Source organism: Clinocottus analis, unplaced genomic scaffold, assembly GCF_023055335.1.
Source record: "Clinocottus analis isolate CAN_PGR_092001 unplaced genomic scaffold, fCliAna1.0.p SCAF_3, whole genome shotgun sequence".
NCBI lineage: Eukaryota > Metazoa > Chordata > Actinopteri > Perciformes > Cottidae > Clinocottus > Clinocottus analis.
The window spans coordinates 7,483,523-7,501,149 of record NW_027176042.1 but is presented as its reverse complement, the minus strand read 5'-3'; the positions used below and the strand labels follow the sequence as shown (position 1 = coordinate 7,501,149).

Genomic DNA, 17,627 nt, shown 5'->3' with positions numbered 1-17,627 from the left:
TCCTAAGATTCTGGAGTTGATATGTTCTTGTCAAGTATTGCCAGCCAAAGAAAAAAATAACAGCTGACGCGACATCAAAATCAATTGTAGTCGAAGGCATCATATGCGTGCAAATGAATGCAATCTGATTTCCAGAAAGCATATGTTGAGCACCGACGGTTAGCCTGCGTATTTATAGAAAGAGAGGCTGTAAACATGTGAAATGTGAAACGTGCACATGCGAAGTCATTTTTCCTTAATTCTCAAACATGTCGCGTCAGACGGCTGTGAGCATTTAGTCGGAGATCAGCACTTCTCTTACAGACGCTTACGGACAAAAATAAAACTGTAAAAAAGATACTTCAACAAGTGTGAACTCCAAGCAGCCAAATAGGATCATACTTAGCCATATAGAGCCAACTAGCTTTACAGCCGTAATACAAGAACACTTTATTTCTAAAAATGACCTCTACAATGGAACTTCAGCTCGTGAGGAGGCTAACTTTTTAGCGTGATATCATGTCACTAGCCATGAAGTTCATATTCAGAAGCCTCTTTTTAAAATGAGTCAAGCATTGACAAAATGTGGACTTATGTTTAATACAGCCGATGACGTCTCCAGTTAGAGTTTTAAAGTGAGAGTTTTGATGGTAAATCTGCCACTGTTAACAATATCAACTGTGCCGTGAGGAACTGGAAAGCTTGACAGGCTTAACAGTCTTAACAGACGGTCGATTCCCCTTCTCCAGCGACCCTCGTCAACGCTAACTCCACTGTTGCACACAGTGTGAGGAGCTCAGCTGTTTGGGGCCTAATACACCCGCTGCCTTCCCTCACCTCCTCAATGACCACCCAGCAGGAGTCACTCCAGCAAAAGAAAGGAGAATAAAAAAGAATCACGATTCCTCTCTGGCTTCCCACAAAACATGTTCAACTAAATTGTTGTTTTTAAAACGTGGAATCTGTGGAAATGCGCACACGTTTTCTTTGAATGCACCATTGCCAAAGTGAGAACCATTAGCCGGGTTTTACATAGTTCATTAAGAATTTTACAAATGTGGGATTTTGAATAGCTGCTGAAATGAAGAGCTTCTCCAAAGTTATACCAACATCTGTATGTGGCCAAAGCTGCTCTGATCGAATAATACTCAGCCTTCCATTTGATTACTCGAACGGGACTCTTTTCCTTTGGGATGTCCACTTCATCCACATACCCAAGTGTTCTTATAAGATCTCACGGGTACATTTAGTACAGAGGTGGTACAAACTTTGTTTTTTTTAAAGCAATATTTGGCTGAACAGCCTGATAGTAAGAGTCTTTTGGCTATCAAACTCCAGGTGTGTTTTTCCTCAAAATTGACTCGAGTAGGAAGTTTCTACTCAAAACTTTTCAGTCCAAAAAGTTTAAAATGGAGCCAAAAGAAAGTCTTTGCCAGCTGTATCCAGAGTCCAGCTTAACTCACTGAAGTTCTTTCTTGAGTGCAAATACTCCTGATGAGTCTTTGGTTGGAATTCACCAACACCAGAGTCCTCTGTGAATACACGAAGATAAGACCTGAGTAGCCCATTGAAATTTGCTGGCAGAAGTCCTGGGCGAAAGGGAGCATAAACGTAAAACTTTTTTTTTTTTTAACACAGTTCGTGCTCATTCATTCCGATGCATTGATGTGAGTGAATCAGGAACACGCAATAATCAAAACCGAACACTTCTCACTTCATATGCCGTTCAAAAGGGCTTTCACGCAGTTCATTATTATTACCTGAACTCCACTGAAACGCTGCCGTGCGTTGCGAGAGCTGCTCGCTCTGTTAGGAAAACCACCATCTGATGCACCCGGCGAGGGATTTCCAATTACATGTCCCGATTTCAGATCACGCCAGCAACGTCTGTGCGGTGTTTTTTGACAGCCAATCTATCAAGGAGCAGAGAGAGAGAGAGAGAGAGAGAGAGAAAGGCGCAGAGATCTGATCAGAGTGGCGTTAAATGTACTCGTGTAACACTGAGGAACACGCTGACTCTAATTTGGTGGGTTTTAATTTGCACGCTGTTTTTTTTCCTACATGAAGTGCAAAGCATGCAGCTCGTCTCTTGCTGTGTTTTTTTAAATATATTTTTTAACTTTCTCGTTCTCATTTGGATTCTGGCTTCGATCGATACATGCAGATCATCAACATGCGAGCACCATGTGATTGATTAGTTGTCACGTTTTTCCGGGATACGGGGGTTCCCATGCGCTGGTCATGAAGGAAAGGTAAGTAAATGACTCGGGCAACGCATTTTTTGGGACAAGAGTAAAAAAAAAAAAAAAAGTCCCAACATAAACCGAGTTTGTCCACAAAGAAGCAGATAGCTTCTACGTGTTTCTATTTGTTTCGCAGCTCATTGCCCCCTCGGGTCATGTTCTCAGCGCGCCTCCATCACTCAGCGTTTGATATTTTTGTCAATAAATCAGCGCAAAGCACCCCGTGTCAGACATGCTCTCTGGGTCTCAGCGCGGCCTCCAGTGAATACATATTTATTCCAATGCGGAGCCAGTGTGAAACTGTTTGATTTTCGGCGCTGGCTGCTCACAGCATTCCTGTTTGATTTACTCGATCCAAAAGGTCACAACAGGAGCGCATTATCGGCCTCGTTTATGAATATGTTTACATGCTTTCCAGTTTGTCTGTGCAGAGCACACAGCGCCAAAAAAATGTGCGTTCCAGGCGGGAATGCAAAATGCTGCTTACTTTCTAAAGCCCCTTTCTGAAGTTTGACTGTTTCAATTTGATTTTGCCAGGAGAGTGTCTCTGAACGGCGTCTTGTTGTCTGAGCTAAGAGAAGATCTGAGTTCATTTAAAATGTGGATGCATTCTTCTCGGAGTCAACTCAGGCTACATACAGGATGCCCTACTTATTGGTAAAGGTTGTTGTGAGGTAGAACATGAATAATTGCTCTACTAACGCCACACAAGGCTGGAAAAAAAATCCTTCTTATTTATATTTTATTTGATATCAGTCAAAGACAGGACAGTAAAGGACAATCCTCTTTCTCTCACACAGTAATGAGAAACAAATTATTTTGCATTAAAGGGAACATACTAAGCTCATGTTCAGGTCCATAAATGCTTTAATGTTGTTCATGTTCAAAAATACACTTATTTTCTTATATTTATTTATACCTGTATTCACCCTCTGTCTGAAACCTTCTGTTTTAGCGTCTGTCTCTTTAAGTCCCCACCTCCCTCACAAACAAGCCCAGTCGCTCTGATTGGCTTATGGGAAAGATATTGTGCACCTTTGCAAAGATAACTCTCAAGCTGAGGATTGAGATACTCTGATAAGATAAGAGAGAACTTTATTAATCCTGAGGGAAGGGTTTGTGTGTGTGTGTGTGTGTGTGTGTGTGTGTGTGTGTGTGTGTGTATTCTAATGAGCCTGCATCTTTTTTTATGAGGGAACATTGCAACAAAAAAAAGAAATTTAGAACATTAAAGTAACCCATAAGCTGCTACAACCAGACCATAATGGGGTCAAAACTCCTTACACGATTGTATTATTTAATTTTTTTGGTCGAGCACTCCCATCCACACTCCCTCTTTAATCCTCCCTTGAGACCAGCCTGACATTTATTATTTTATTCATATATATATATATATATATATATATATATATATATATATATATATATCAAGTGTGTCTATATGTCTCCATGCGATTACTATTCAGAAATGGCTTTACAGCGTGTTGATACTATCTCCACGTGTTGCAGAGTGATAAGGCTGCAGGTAAAGATCCCGCTCTAAATCGCCCTCTCTCTCTCTCTCTCCAGTGCCTTGCTCTCTCGCTCTTTCTCCCTCTTCCTCCTCTTCCTCCTCCTCCTATCACTGCGCTGCCCGGCCCTGGTGGCCCGCTGTGTATCCAATTAATATGTGCATTTAAGCTGCTGCGCTGCCAATACTGTGCTGACCCTACAGCAAATCTGTTCTGCTTCAGCTAAGATAATTGTTATCTTCTGAGGCGTGCAAATAGACTTTTAGAATAGATTCTGAAGCCTTCATTTTAAAATTAAATGTCAGAAAAAAAAAAGTTGAAATGGCCGAAGAAATGACACCATATCTCTGGCCAGGAAGCAGTTTCTAATTTGATGCTTATCATCACTTTTCATTCAATTAACAGCCAACGGATTAAGAGCTGGGCTGTTTTGTTGCTCTCTTCCAGACGGACGATCATGGAGGACGGGACGCTACGTATCACCAACATCTCCGCATGGGAGGGAGGCAGGTACACGTGTTTGGCCAGAAACCATTTCGGAACATCCAGCAGCACGGGGACACTGCTGGTGAAAGGTATGACCATTGCTGTTGTTGTTTCTTCTCCGTACACTTTCACTCCTGTACCTTTTGTAGCCAAGGGTTCATACTGTTGTTAAGGAGGGGGGCTGGGGGGGGGGGGGGAGGGAATAAAAAATACTAGCTCAAGCATGAAATTGATAATGAAATATATAGCCATTTTATGTTCCCGCCGCCTTGACAGACGTATAAGTCATCCGTGGGTTTGTCAGCTGTGAGTTATTGTGCATGTAGCAGAGTGTGTGTGTGTGTGTGGGGGGGGGTGAGCTGTGAGTGAGGAATATTTGACACTAACATTTAATTTAAAAAAGAGCTGCTGTAGCAATTTCATATTTGGGTTTTTAAATAATGATGATCATAGAGTGGGAGTTCTTTTTCTTTTCTCCCCCCCACCCCCCCTCTCTAGTTGACATTGTGATTGCAGTGTGTTTAATTATTCATTACTGAGTTATGAGAGGCATTCGCTTCCTAAGTGAAGTTATTTGAGGTCACTTAATTACACTGATAGAGCAGAATCTGTCAGACCGTTCTGGGCAAATTAGGCTTTATTGCGTTCTTCATTTTTGCTGGATTTTATAGATGTACAGCGCTACATGCTGCCACAATTAATTCTCCCTTTTCCTTCCCATGATGCCCTAGAGCCGACCAAGATCTTGGTCCCGCCCTTGAGTCTGGACGCCACTGTGGGACAGAGCATTGTGCTGCCATGCGAGGTGTCCAGTGATTCGTCCCTGATTCCCATCTTCAAGTGGTTCTTCAATGGGAAAGCCATTGATTTCAGCAAGCAGGAGCACTTAGAGATGATTGGAGGGGTATGTATGATCTGGCTGAATGCTTGTTCCTTTTGGTTTTTTAAGCCAGGACAATCAGAACCAACGATTTGACCCATATAATTGTTTTAAAAGCTGGGGTGGATATCGAAGCTATGCTGTTTTCCCTGAGCGCTTCTTAACCGTCTAGTTACTCATCATAACCTGCATTGAAAATATATGCATTTAATGGTGTATCCTCACATAACGGTTCATGAAAGGGAACTCATGCGTTTTCCTTGTTACTTTCAAAATAAACCTCTATCTTCACAGGAAAGTCCTCAGTTAGGTTCAGGCAACAAAACTGCGTAGTTAGGTCTAGGAAAAGGTTTGGGTTGAAATAACTACGGTCAACATTGACATCTCGTTTTACATGTGTAACAAACAGCGGCTCTGCAGGGCATCATGAATCATAAAAAAACAACACTTTTTAGGTTTTCCCATGAAACTATCAACAGAAGTTTATTGTCTTATGTTATTAAGATAAGTTTGTTCCAAGCCTCCACTACGAGACAACAGAAGGCCGCGACACTGTACTTACATACAAGCAATCGGAAAGGCTTGAGGCCTTGAAAGGAAGTAAATATTTGATAAAATGAATCTAAATTTCAGCCAGTGTAATTAATCTAGCACTGGTATAAGATGTTCTCTTTTCCTGGTTTTTGATAGAACTGTTGATTGTTGTGTTTTGCACAAGTAGCAGCCTTTCGGTTTTAGTTGTTTTCTCGCTGTGATAGAGGATGATGTGCATTGCAGTGATGCAAGCGAGGCCTCCAAAGCACACTAAAAATGACAATTTGTGGTTTTATAGGGAGTTGCGTGAATCGAATATCCCCCAGTGTACATAGGAAGCCCACAGCGTCGTTGCATAACTGCTCGGATATGCCAGGAAGTGGCTGCGTCTGGCTGGCTGTAAAAAAAAAAAGAAACACAGGCAAACTGTTGTTTTCACATTACAGTTTGGGTATGAATAATACAAACAAGATGCATGTTCAAGGAATAGTTTTTGGGGAAATATTGATCGTTTTGAAGAGCTGAAAAGATAAACGTTCTCATGTCTGTCTGCGGTTAGAGCTAGCAGCTGGTTAGCTTAGCACACATACAGACTGGAAACAGGTGGAAACCGTACCTCTGAAGCTCACTGATTAGCAAGTTATGTCGTGTTCTTCAAATCGGTACTAAACGACAAACAACATTTCTATTTGTACTCCCGATCGAGTCCGCCCGGCCCACGGAAGTCGCCCGGACGGCACTGATATTTCCGCGGCGAACATAGCCGCGACAGCTGTTCGACTCACCTTGGTTATATTACACAAAGCAAGGGGGTCGGTTTCTGGAAGGAGTTTGGAGAAACATACGGATGTGTGGGCGCACGCAGCAGTGCAATGCTAAAAGAAACACGAACAGTCTTGTGTCTCAGCCATTCATCTGAGCTGGAAGGGGAAAGTAAGAACACAACAAACACCGATCCAGAGCAAACAAAAAAAGCTGTTTTGAAACAAGTCATTTTGCACTGGCCTCCAAAACCTTCAATGTAAAGCTGAAGTCATTTTTTTCTGCTACCCTGTCATGTTTTTTCTTTTCCTTTTTTCTCGTAGTCCTCTGTTGTGAATTCCTCCAAAGATTCTCCCGTGGAGGATTTACTGCGAATGACTGAGAAAGAAATTGAATGTGCTCTGAGGATTTTTCATACTTCTCGTTTCCATTTTTTTTTCAACTCTGACTTTGCTACTTTTTTTGCTGTTTTTCTTCCTTTGCAAGACTTTTGTACCAATGTGTCTTTGTCATCAGGGATTTGCAGGTGACCTGATGGTGAGGAACATTCAGCTAAAGCATTCTGGGAAGTACGTGTGTATGGTGCACACAGAAGTTGACACCGTCTCAGCAGCAGCCGACTTAATTGTCAAAGGTACACCTCTTCCTGCTTGTCATTTTGTAGCACTCTCTCTGGAGTTTTTCAACTTTTTTAGTGGAGTGCGTTTGTGTGTGTGTGTGTGTGTGTGTTTTCCTTAACATCGTGACACACACGTCTCGCTGCTGTCAGATGAGAGCTGCAGCACTATGATGTTAGTTTTGAGAGATTCGGAGGAAAAACAGCTTAAAAGGCTTTCTGATTGACAACCATGAGCATTTTGATGTTAATTTATTTTGTTTTCAACCCATGCGCTCTCTGATCATCCAGTTAAAGAGATACAGGTGAGTTACTCTGAAAGCTTCGCGGCTATCCGGTGAAGATCAGAAAACGGCTTCATTCAAGTGTGAAAACACTTCCTGTTAAAGTTTTCAACTTCATACGTTCTGTTACGACATACGACATGTTTGATGTTATAACTTAGCTTATCTTATAGCTTCACACGCGCATATCGGAGGTTGGAAGGACCCACGTGACCTTTGAAGCATTATTTTTGGAATTTAGTGCGTTCTTTCCCGTTTGGCAGTTTGTGTGACGTGATCTTTTCTTAATGTTAATGTTTTCTATTAGATACTGACTCTTGGTCAGTGGCCCTGCCACCGTTCTAGCATCACATTTCTCAGTGTCCTTTCAAAATCAACTTCTCGTGTTGTTTTTGTTCTTTTTCGTCCATGATTTCCCAAGCGCATTCAGTTTCTTTGGCGTCGTAATCATCTCCTCGGCGCGACTTGTGATATTCGTTCCATTCTGTGCCCAGTTTAGCGAATGCGTCCGCAACGGGTCGGACCTGCGATGCAGTTTTCGAACTGAGATCTTGACGTCTGCATGAAGAATTCAAAGTTCCATTGTGGGATTTAAACGGCTGATACGATATTTGAACTTGATATCAGTGAGAGGTTGTGTGTGTGAAGGCAGCTGGTGGGCAAAGCACACTACAGTATGCTCCAAAAAAGTCTGTATAATTAGCTTTCTCTCCACCAGTCACTGTATTGCCATGATCCTTTTTTCTTCTTCTTCTTTTTTTTTTACTGTAAACCGCTGTGCCGGTCACAGCCAGTCACCCATGACTGAATTGAAATAACCAAATGGAGGTGGAGGGGGGGGGGGGGATAACACTGTTGTCTGAGGTTAAGATAGGCCAGGCGTGAGATCATCGTGCGTATAATCTGAAACCGAGCGTCGTTCATACCCAGTGATCTTCTTCCAGCGGCAGGTAGTCCCGCTGAGGGCTCAGGGCTGCTCTTTGCAGATTTGCGGGCTTAGCGGGTAAATCCGCTGGCCCTGTTTGTCTGATCCCATGTTTGTGCTCCCCTTAATTTCAGTGAGGTCTCAATTGAAAAATCCTGCCTTGTTTTCTATAAATCCCTGGCCAGTAATAGCCTCTCCATTGCTATCATAAAATAATGATGTCTCTCATCCCGGTTAGTTAGTTTAGAGAAGAAGCGCACACGAGAGAAATAGTCCCTCTCGCTTGACGAGACTTCTCGATTCACCTGGGCACAACTTCTTTCATAGTTTGTGAAAAAGTATCTCGTATTTGGTTCTTCTCTTTTTTGTAGTTCTGAAACTCTGGCCTCACACATGCTGTAAGTAAACTCATACAGTAGATAGTTTGACCTCGGTGAACCGCACTACCCGGTGTATTGATTAGACTGGCACTCCCAATAGAACCCATTACACCTCCACAACACGGAGGTTGTTAGCCGAGTTATGAATCACTTCTGAGTCCACCGCGCTCACCTGAAGTGACTCCCTTTGATTCGGCTGCTGTTTTGTGCAGTGAGGCTGATGCAGGTGTCTGTCCTCGTTTCGGGTTCTTGCAGGACCTCCTGGCGCCCCGGAGGGCCTGGAGGTGAGCGACGTCACTGACACCGCTGTGCAACTGTCCTGGGGCTCCGGACCTGACAACCACAGTCCTGTTACCATGTACATGGTCCAGGCCAGGACCCCCTTCTCTATCGGCTGGCAGACTGTGAGAACAGGTAACAGCTGCTTGTTATTTTTCCATGCATGGAAGTTAACACTGTTACAGTTGACACTGTAATATGCGAGTCTGTGGCCACAGGAGACTTTCCTTCTTTTCAAAGAGACCCTTCAACTAAGGGTCCCGTTGTTAAAGTCGCTCACGTTGGGCTCTTTTCATCATTCTGAAGTTCACGCAGGAAGCAGAATCTAACATGCGGCTTGTTAAAACCACACAACACTGGAGTTACCAAAAGCTGATAATAATGCAGCTGTTTAGCACAAGCACATAACATAAGCCAACATTTTGGATTCCTTGAAGGGAAACTCCAGTGATTTGGCATTGCAGCTTGATGAGGCTGAGAGGCTCAAAAACAGACCAATGTGGAAAAGAATAATCAAAGTCTATGCAGCAGATGCGGCGGTATCCAGACAAGTACCTATCGGTCAAACTCCCAAAACTCTGGATACTCCTACATTTCCAATAATGCATATATATACACACATATATCTGCGACACGGTAATTGGCCAATTTACGTCAAGCTCTTGTTCAAACAGCTATGTGTGCAGTTCTGGGAAAAAAATGATCCTGCCAGCGCCAAAATAAAACAAAGCAAAATAAAATGTGTTCATCCAAGGAAAAGGCAGACATCCTATTTGATCAGATGTTAATGTTAGCTCCAAAAGCATCTGCTAGGACCAGCATCCCTGGGGGTAAGAAACAGGAACAGGAAAGTCATTGAGTTACAGACACACAGCCGTTACAGCCGTTGCATTCCACTTCAACGGCTCTACCTTTGTGAAAAATAATAACGTTAAGACACGTCAAAGAGGCTGTCTTCAATTTAGACCGTAGCAAGTGTTGGCTGCTGTGTTATTATGAAAAGGTGATTGTGATGTTACAGGGGATGGGGGCGACGCATTCGAAACCTAATCTTGACTCTGTTAACAAGGTGTGAAATGGTGTTAGAAGGTCGTATCACGGCTTATTCAAACTGCCTTCATGGGCTTTTATGTCCTTTCTTCGTCTGCGATAGAGGTTGCTAACGATCGGTTATATAAAGTGGAGAATATATAGAGACATCGGGCGGCTCTTCTCTTCATTTTCCTTACACTCCATTCTACTTACCAGGCTATTTGTCAGAAATAATCATTAAAGTGGCAATAAACAAGTCTTCAACCGCCACCGCCCCCCCTGCAGCGTTTCAAAGCGGTATTATAGTCGGGGCTTAGCAACTACCAACCACACAGTGCGGCAATAAAAGCGTAGTAGTTTTAATAAGTGGGCCGGTTTCGTTACTTACAGATCTAGCCGAAAGAAAGCCGACTAAATGTTGTATTGGAAGCCTCGAATGCCCGAGAGCTCTCCGCCCGAGGTTCCCGCTTGTTTTAACATTGTTCAAAAATATTGATTCATCACCACTAAGATAAAGCTTCCACAGATTTTGATATTTTCTCCACCCGAACTTTAAGATCAAGACAGTGCTATTGCAATACAAGTCACTCCGTTTGTCCGTTCCCAAACAAAAGTGCCGTCCGCTCCCCTCGCGCAATAGCTTTACTTTGCTCACTTCGTGCCGCGAAGGGAGCCGTCATTATCCCAGGAGGTCGTAACCGGAGGCAGACTGAACTGCACGGTGGCTGCGAGGCTCACAGGGAGCCAGTCTGAACGCAGATGGTGTCATTATTCTACAGACATTACTTTGCGCTATCAACATTGACTTGGTAATGACAAGTTTAAGCAAAACTATTTTTTTCCCTCTGCTGTAATGCCATTTCATCCTTCTGTTACCTCAACACCGGTTTATTCAACATAGCAGTTTTATGTGAGGGACGTACCAAGCCGATTGCAGGATGATGTTCATGTCGGTAATGCCAGTCACGTCAGCTGAAGCGACAGCTTATTAAATCTGTATATTCCTTGAATGTGTGTGTGAATTGCATGACGATAATAAATGCTAAAGGTGTACTGGACGTGTTGTAACAGGAATAATATGTCAACAGTTCATGTTGATGTACTTCATTGGCTTGTGAAATGTTTTTGTTTTGTATTTGTTGGAGCTCAAATGTGAAATGTGACTTTTTTTTAAAGAAGAAAAGAAAGCAACACATCTCAATTCTAAATTCTTTAATCCTAGTTCCTGATTCTGTGCCTGGACAGATGATGCATGCAACAGTGAAAGATTTGAACCCCTGGGTGGATTACGAATTCAGGGTGGTAGCAATCAACGGTGTTGGCGTGGGAGAGCCCGGCACGCCATCAAAACAGATTCGCACCGGAGCAGCAGGTAAACTCTCAATTTGTTGTCTCCCTCCGTAACAAATTAATCAGCCCCACTTGGAGAATGTGATTTATCTGTTTCCTCCGGTGCTCCCTGTGATGTTTTCGAACATGCCGATCGTTTTTCGTGCCAATGCTTTGATTACTCAGTCGCATGCAAACGAAGTGGGAATTCAGTTACGCTTTTTAAAGCATTCAAGCATCCACACTCAAAGCTCTTGTCAGGTCAGAACTCTGGAACATAATTAATTGAGAGAGAGAGAGAGAGAAAGAGAGAGAGAGAAAGAGAGAGAGAGAGAGAGAGAGAGTGACCTATTGGCACGTAAGACATGATGTGTCTATTTTGAGCTGTTTAGTCATTTCTGTCCCGCTGATTGAATTACAAGGGGACAAGTTTCCCGTCGTGCCTCACACATGGGGCCGACATACGGTGCTCGACTAATAATGTCACCGTACGCGGTCAGCAACGTCACTCAACACAACGCACACTCCTCCGCTGTGTGACGAACACACACTCCTCCCTTTACACCAATGAGCAGCTTTCTGTAGGGACTTTTACCTCCTCATTCAACTGTCGTGAGCTGGAGCAGAATCCTCTGCACCTGCCTGACACGAGTTTCCTTTGTGCCCGTTTCAGTTCCCAAAGTCGCGCCGGTCAATGTGAGCGGCGGCGGTGGAGCTCGAGGAGAACTCGTCATCACGTGGGAGGTAAGAGGATCACGAGAATCCCTGAGTGGTCATCCATTGTGATGGTGCTCTCGGCGAGAACGGACTGGAGGAGGGCGCGTCCGCAGTGAACGGCTTTTAATTAAAGGCAGAGCTCCCCTGATTTGCAGCCTGCGCGCCCCCTGTCCCGCTGCGATAATCAAAGTGAAGATACGGAGCCTGTGCAACTTTCATATGTGTAAATCTGAAGTTAGGTAACGACTTCATTTTCCTAAGATGTGGCTCAAAGTGCAGAAAGATGCAGGGCATTTGCTCGATACTTTGTTGGACATAAAAGAAAAACTATTTCTACACCCTCTCCTCCCTCCCGATTCAATTGCTTCTCACAGTTGTTGGGGTCAAAGGCGTAACATTCCTGTGCCCCTCTCTCAGCCCGTTCCAGAGGAACAGCAGAGCGGAGAGGACTTTGGCTTCGTTGTGGCTTTCCGCCCATTTGGCAGCAGCACCTGGATCCAGACGGTGCTGGCATCAGCCGATGCGTCGAGATATATCTACAGGAACGACAGCGTCGCACCCCTGTCCCAGTTTGAAGTGAAGGTGGGAGTCTACAACAGCATGGGAGAGGGCCCGTTCAGCCTCGTCGTCACAGTGTCTTCTGCAGAGGAAGGTGTGTGTCCCGTGTGCGCCGCGAACAGAAATAAAGTTGATCTTGCACTCCTAATTGCTCGCATGCATAATTCATGATCCCTCCCATTTAGAGCCCACTGAGGCGCCGTCGAGAGTTTGGGCCCGCGCTGTGTCAGCCTCTGAGATCGAAGTGTACTGGGAACCGATTCCCAGCGGGTCCGGCAGCGGGAAGATCATTGCGTATGAGGTATGAAAAAGAAAAGTTTAAATAATAGTGCCACAAGGAATATTCAAACAAGGAGCAGACATTAATCCCAGAATGACTGGCAGTACAATAAGCCGGTGTTCATTTGAATAGAACCGCCAGTGGCGACAACGGGGAAATATTCTGACATTGAAATACTGCATGTGTTGGAGCGGGAGATTTTTCACCGGCTTATCTCGAGGATGAAGAGGTCTGTTGGCAGCTGTTGCAGCCTCCACAAGACCTCAATACCAAGGATGTCTGGGAGCCTCTATTCACAATAATAAATAAATAAAAGAAAGTGTGAACATCATACATCACTATCCGGTACAACAAACACTCTCCTGGGATTTGGCTGTGAAAAACCTAGATAAAAATAACAGTCTCTCCTAAGCCCCAGGTATTTTATATGGTCGGGTATTCCCAGGTGGCTTGACCTCTATGAAGAAGCTTTGAGGTCATCGCCAGTTTTTGGTACACACATTGTTATAAGACAAGGGTTTGATGCACCATAACAGCTTGTTTGGTAGCGAGACAGAGCAGTTTAGCTGAGCTTTTTTATAAATATTCATGTGGACATAGGGAAACTAAATGTACAACTTTGTTCCAATATAAATAACTACCTCCTTTATAATATACGTTTATTTTTACAAACTTTTATTGTCGCAAAACATTTCATTTACCAATAATTGTATAATTATTTCTTAAAAAACATAGAGATATGTTATTTCACTCTTGGATTTAAAAAGTTAAAGATTAAGGAGGGGGCAGGGCTTAAAGAGACTAAAATGTAGCATTTCACACGGAGGAAAATAAAGAAATACAAGAAAAATAGTGGAAAAAAAGCGATTTTCTTTTTTTATTAGATTAAGCATGGAAGCATGTTCTAGTGGAAACCGAAGATACAAGCAAGAACCTGAACATGAGCATGATACGTTTACTTTAAACTGGTTAGATATTCATGTCAATTCTTAGAATGACAAACTTTTCCTGAACATGTCCACTGGGTTTTTGTGACTTATTCTAATTTAAACCTAAATTACCTCTCAAATCAGGATTCAGTGGATCATTTAAATTGCAGGGCCTGGGCACAATGCCGTAGAGTTTACTGTACAGGGCTGCTACAATCAGTTCTGTTTAGCTATGGTTCATAATTAAAGTTATACAGCAGCTGCAAAATATAGTCATTATCAAATATTCTATTTAGCATGCACAGACGCTGAGTCTGCTTTTAGAAAGTTACTTGTATCATATTGAGTTAGGTAATTAGTTCCAGAACTTCATCACTGTCACATTCATGTATTTAGATGAGAGTGTTTATCCAGATGATATGTCTCATTAAAGGCATCATTTATTTCGATATTGGATAGAGTGACAATTTGGCTCACTCGACAAGCAATTAGACCGCCGTGGCAATTAAGAAGAATATCTCAAGGTGTGGAGTGCGGAAGTAAATTATATTCCTTTGTGTCATTAACTCAAACTGGCTCTTTGAGAATATTGTTATATGTTATAATAGTATAATGTACAATAGTGCAAGGACAAATTCTGCCTATAGCGCAGTCATTTGTTCACATCCGTGCCATACACACATTGTTTTCTCGTCAGGGCCATATTATAAAGGTGTTCCTGACTAAGACCTACTCATCCTCCAGTACACTAGTTTCCTTGGAGCGATAATGGGAATAGTCACCAGGTTCACTGGCACGTCTACCCGCAATAACGGATGGCCACCTGGGGGGCGGTGGAAACAAAAGCGACGGGTTGTCACGTTTTAAACTGGTAGTATCAAACAGCTGTTTACACATCCACATGCTGGCATTTACACGCCCATCAGATACAGAGCAACATGGGCCATTAGAATGAGCACATCTCTGCAGATCTCCGCAAAAGAAGATTGCAGTGGCTCTAAGGTGATGTACACAATCTTAAAAGGGGTCAGGGGCTAAGCAGTGACTGTTCATGTAGGTTGTTCCATGAAAGATAAAGTGAAAGAACTACTTCTGGCAGGGTAATAAAAAACAAGCGCGTTCAAGCACGGAAGCATAGCGGCCACCCTCCGATCCCACTCAGGTCAACACTGTTGGCTGTTTGAGTCCTGTTGCCACATTGTTTGCACCGTTGGCGTCTGGCTCAGCCATTGCCATGGAAAGAGCCGGGTGGATGCGATCTCCCTAAATCGTAGGAATGCTATGAATCATAGAGGGCTTTTAAGTTTATTGCGGTTACTATACGGCTTGATTGAACTACTTCAAGTAGCTTGTGACAGTAAAAATGCAGAACTGTCTTTGTGCAATTTGTTACAAGTAATGCGATGGCTTATTGGGGAGCGCTTGGGAAAAGTATACCTTCTTCCCCTCCCTCCCCCGAGTCCTAGAAAGTGCTGGAATATAAACTTGTGTGTCTGCAGTCTTCAGGATGAACCCCAGAAATAACTTCTTGAATGTCCCAGTAGAGGATACCCACAGCCTCATTAAAGGCCTCACTCCAGCCAAGATCAAGATAGGAGGGAGACAGAGAAACTGAAGAATACAGTACATCCCATTTACTGTGCCCTGTCCGTACACTCTGCTAGAACACAGTGCTCGGACAAAATGTATTTCATCAGAGGCCTTATTGTTGGGAGTTAAGAAGTAATCCCTATTAAGAATCAGTCGTCAGTGATTTGTTTCTGGAGAATAGTTCAGCGCCAACACTAGTGGTTCCACTAGTGATGCTTTCTGACTATGTTTTCAAGTGGGACTTGAGCCGTGGTCAATATGTTTTAGCGTGCAGTTGCGTTTCATCATAAACAGATGTTTTGGCCTTGCTTGCTGTGTTGTTTGATGGATCCCGATGTCCTGTTTGGTTTTTGTTTATCCTAAATGAAACTATCATGATAACAGCTGTATGTATGTCTTCAAAAAGGATAGAAAAAAAGAAATAAAAATCAGATTATCAGGTTGATAGGGAGAAACGATGCTGCAGCCAGCTGTAGGGCAGAGAGCCTTGAGAGCACTCGTAGGCCTATATCTATCTGTCCCAGCAGGATTGATCTGCCCCAAAGGGTTTTCCCATGAGTGGTGACCAACGAATGCCACGGCAAGGCCTTTCCTTTTAGTGAGGTGTCCTTGTACTTTACAGTCCAGAAGAACAGCCTTTCCAAACGTATTGCGGAAAAAACTAAACAACATGGCAAAATAAGGAGAAAACATAAACTGGGCTATTGATGTGTTATGCAACCGTCAGCTGTAATGACCAATATAGAAACACTGCTTACCTCAGTGAAAGACATGGAAAAGAAAAGTATTGACTGAATTTGGTAGCAACTACCTCAACCAGAAAATCTTGGCTTTTGGCACATATCCACAACGCTTGGCAAGGTAAGCTCCTCTTTGATCGTACAGGGTTTTTTTGCAACTAGCTACACAAGCAGCAACCATATAGCCCAGGGGTGGGCAAACCTTTTGGCTCAGGGGCCACAATGAGTTTTAAAATTAGCTTTTTTGCAACCATTCGCGTCTGTGCATTTACTTTACATGTAACCTACTCGTGCGTCATGTCCACAATGATTTTGGTGTGAACGCAGCATTAGCATGCATGGTGGAAAAGTGGCGGCTGATATTATATTCTTTAAACCACAATGGTTTCTTGCACCTTTCATGTGAGACTTTTAAACGCTGCGCATCGCGTTTTTCTAGCATTTTTTCGAATGTGAACACAGTATTAGACTTTGCCATCATTATGGATTTAAATTCATCATATGTAGTCATGATCATTTACTGCTCGTCAGCAGAGAAAAGAAACAGTCTCTGAGTTTATTTGCCATTTTAGAAAGAGAACATCATGAAATTTGGCGTTTGCCTTTTCTCCCTTCTAAAGGGGAGCAGGCACGCGCAATTATCCTGAGGACTGACGTTTGGTTAGAATGAACGATGCGTTTGAGGGAGGATCCACCTTCATGAAACCCACATATCCTGTAGTCAATCATCTTGTTAGGTTAAGGTGGAGAATAGGACATTTGATTGACATGCTCAAAGTCTTTGCTACTCCTAAAGATGATGCTATAACGAAGCATGCCATCGCACTACGAAACTTGAAGGCCATTTATGGACTGTGAATATATTGAGGAGACTTTCCTCTGCAACTCTGAGGTTTTGTTTGATTGCACTTGAGCCTGGATGTGAATGTCATACCATGTTAGGCTCTTATGTCCAAATACTTTGATTTATAGGCCCTATATGGAAGAAAATAGCAGGCGCCCTGGGACAATTCAATTCAGCTCCAAGTGATAACCGACTTAGAAAGTGTAATACTTCAGCGAACACTATCTTCTGAACACTTTGAACTTTTGAGTCTGTCTGCTTCACCATCAAAACTATACGCCTCTATAAAAGTCTCTGCATGGCGGGATTAACCTGTAAGCGAGGCCCCAGGGCAAAACAAGTGCTCTTCTGCCCTATCCAAGTCTTTCAGATCAGCCGCACCCAGCAGTGTACACACGGCCGTTCATTATTTGGCCAGACTCCAACCAGCCCTACAAGTGCAATATAAATCAAAAAGAGAAAAACAGATTTTGACACAAAGCCACTCTGCAGGACAGGCCACGCATACTTTGATGTTGTACTACAGTATAGTGTGAACATTTTTGAAGTACCAAAAATCAATTGACAATGGCCGCGTTTCCCAGATTTGTTAAGAAGCTCTTAAACGCTAAGAGCTTTTTAGGAGCGCTGTGAAAGAAGAACGTGTTTCCCAGAGTCGTTTTTAGCTTAAGACGATCTTTCACTAAGAAGGAAATGTAAGATTAGTCTGACCCACTCTTAACAGCCTTC

General features: G+C 43.1%; 1 protein-coding gene across 4 annotated transcripts in view; it reads left to right on the top strand.

Annotated features, from left to right (window-relative positions):
* The window catches only part of LOC137796088 (contactin-4), a 46,807-nt gene that overhangs the window by 16,703 nt on the left and 12,477 nt on the right, over nucleotides 1–17,627 (top strand). For all 4 annotated transcript variants that reach the window (XM_068593769.1, XM_068593768.1, XM_068593771.1 and 1 more), the window contains 8 exons: nucleotides 4,181–4,308; nucleotides 4,951–5,123; nucleotides 6,912–7,029; nucleotides 8,856–9,014; nucleotides 11,134–11,283; nucleotides 11,914–11,984; nucleotides 12,375–12,609; nucleotides 12,701–12,816. In XM_068593769.1, the coding sequence (XP_068449870.1) occupies nucleotides 4,181–4,308; nucleotides 4,951–5,123; nucleotides 6,912–7,029; nucleotides 8,856–9,014; nucleotides 11,134–11,283; nucleotides 11,914–11,984; nucleotides 12,375–12,609; nucleotides 12,701–12,816 (1,150 nt within the window). The remainder of the gene's footprint in view (nucleotides 1–4,180; nucleotides 4,309–4,950; nucleotides 5,124–6,911; nucleotides 7,030–8,855; nucleotides 9,015–11,133; nucleotides 11,284–11,913; nucleotides 11,985–12,374; nucleotides 12,610–12,700; nucleotides 12,817–17,627) is intronic.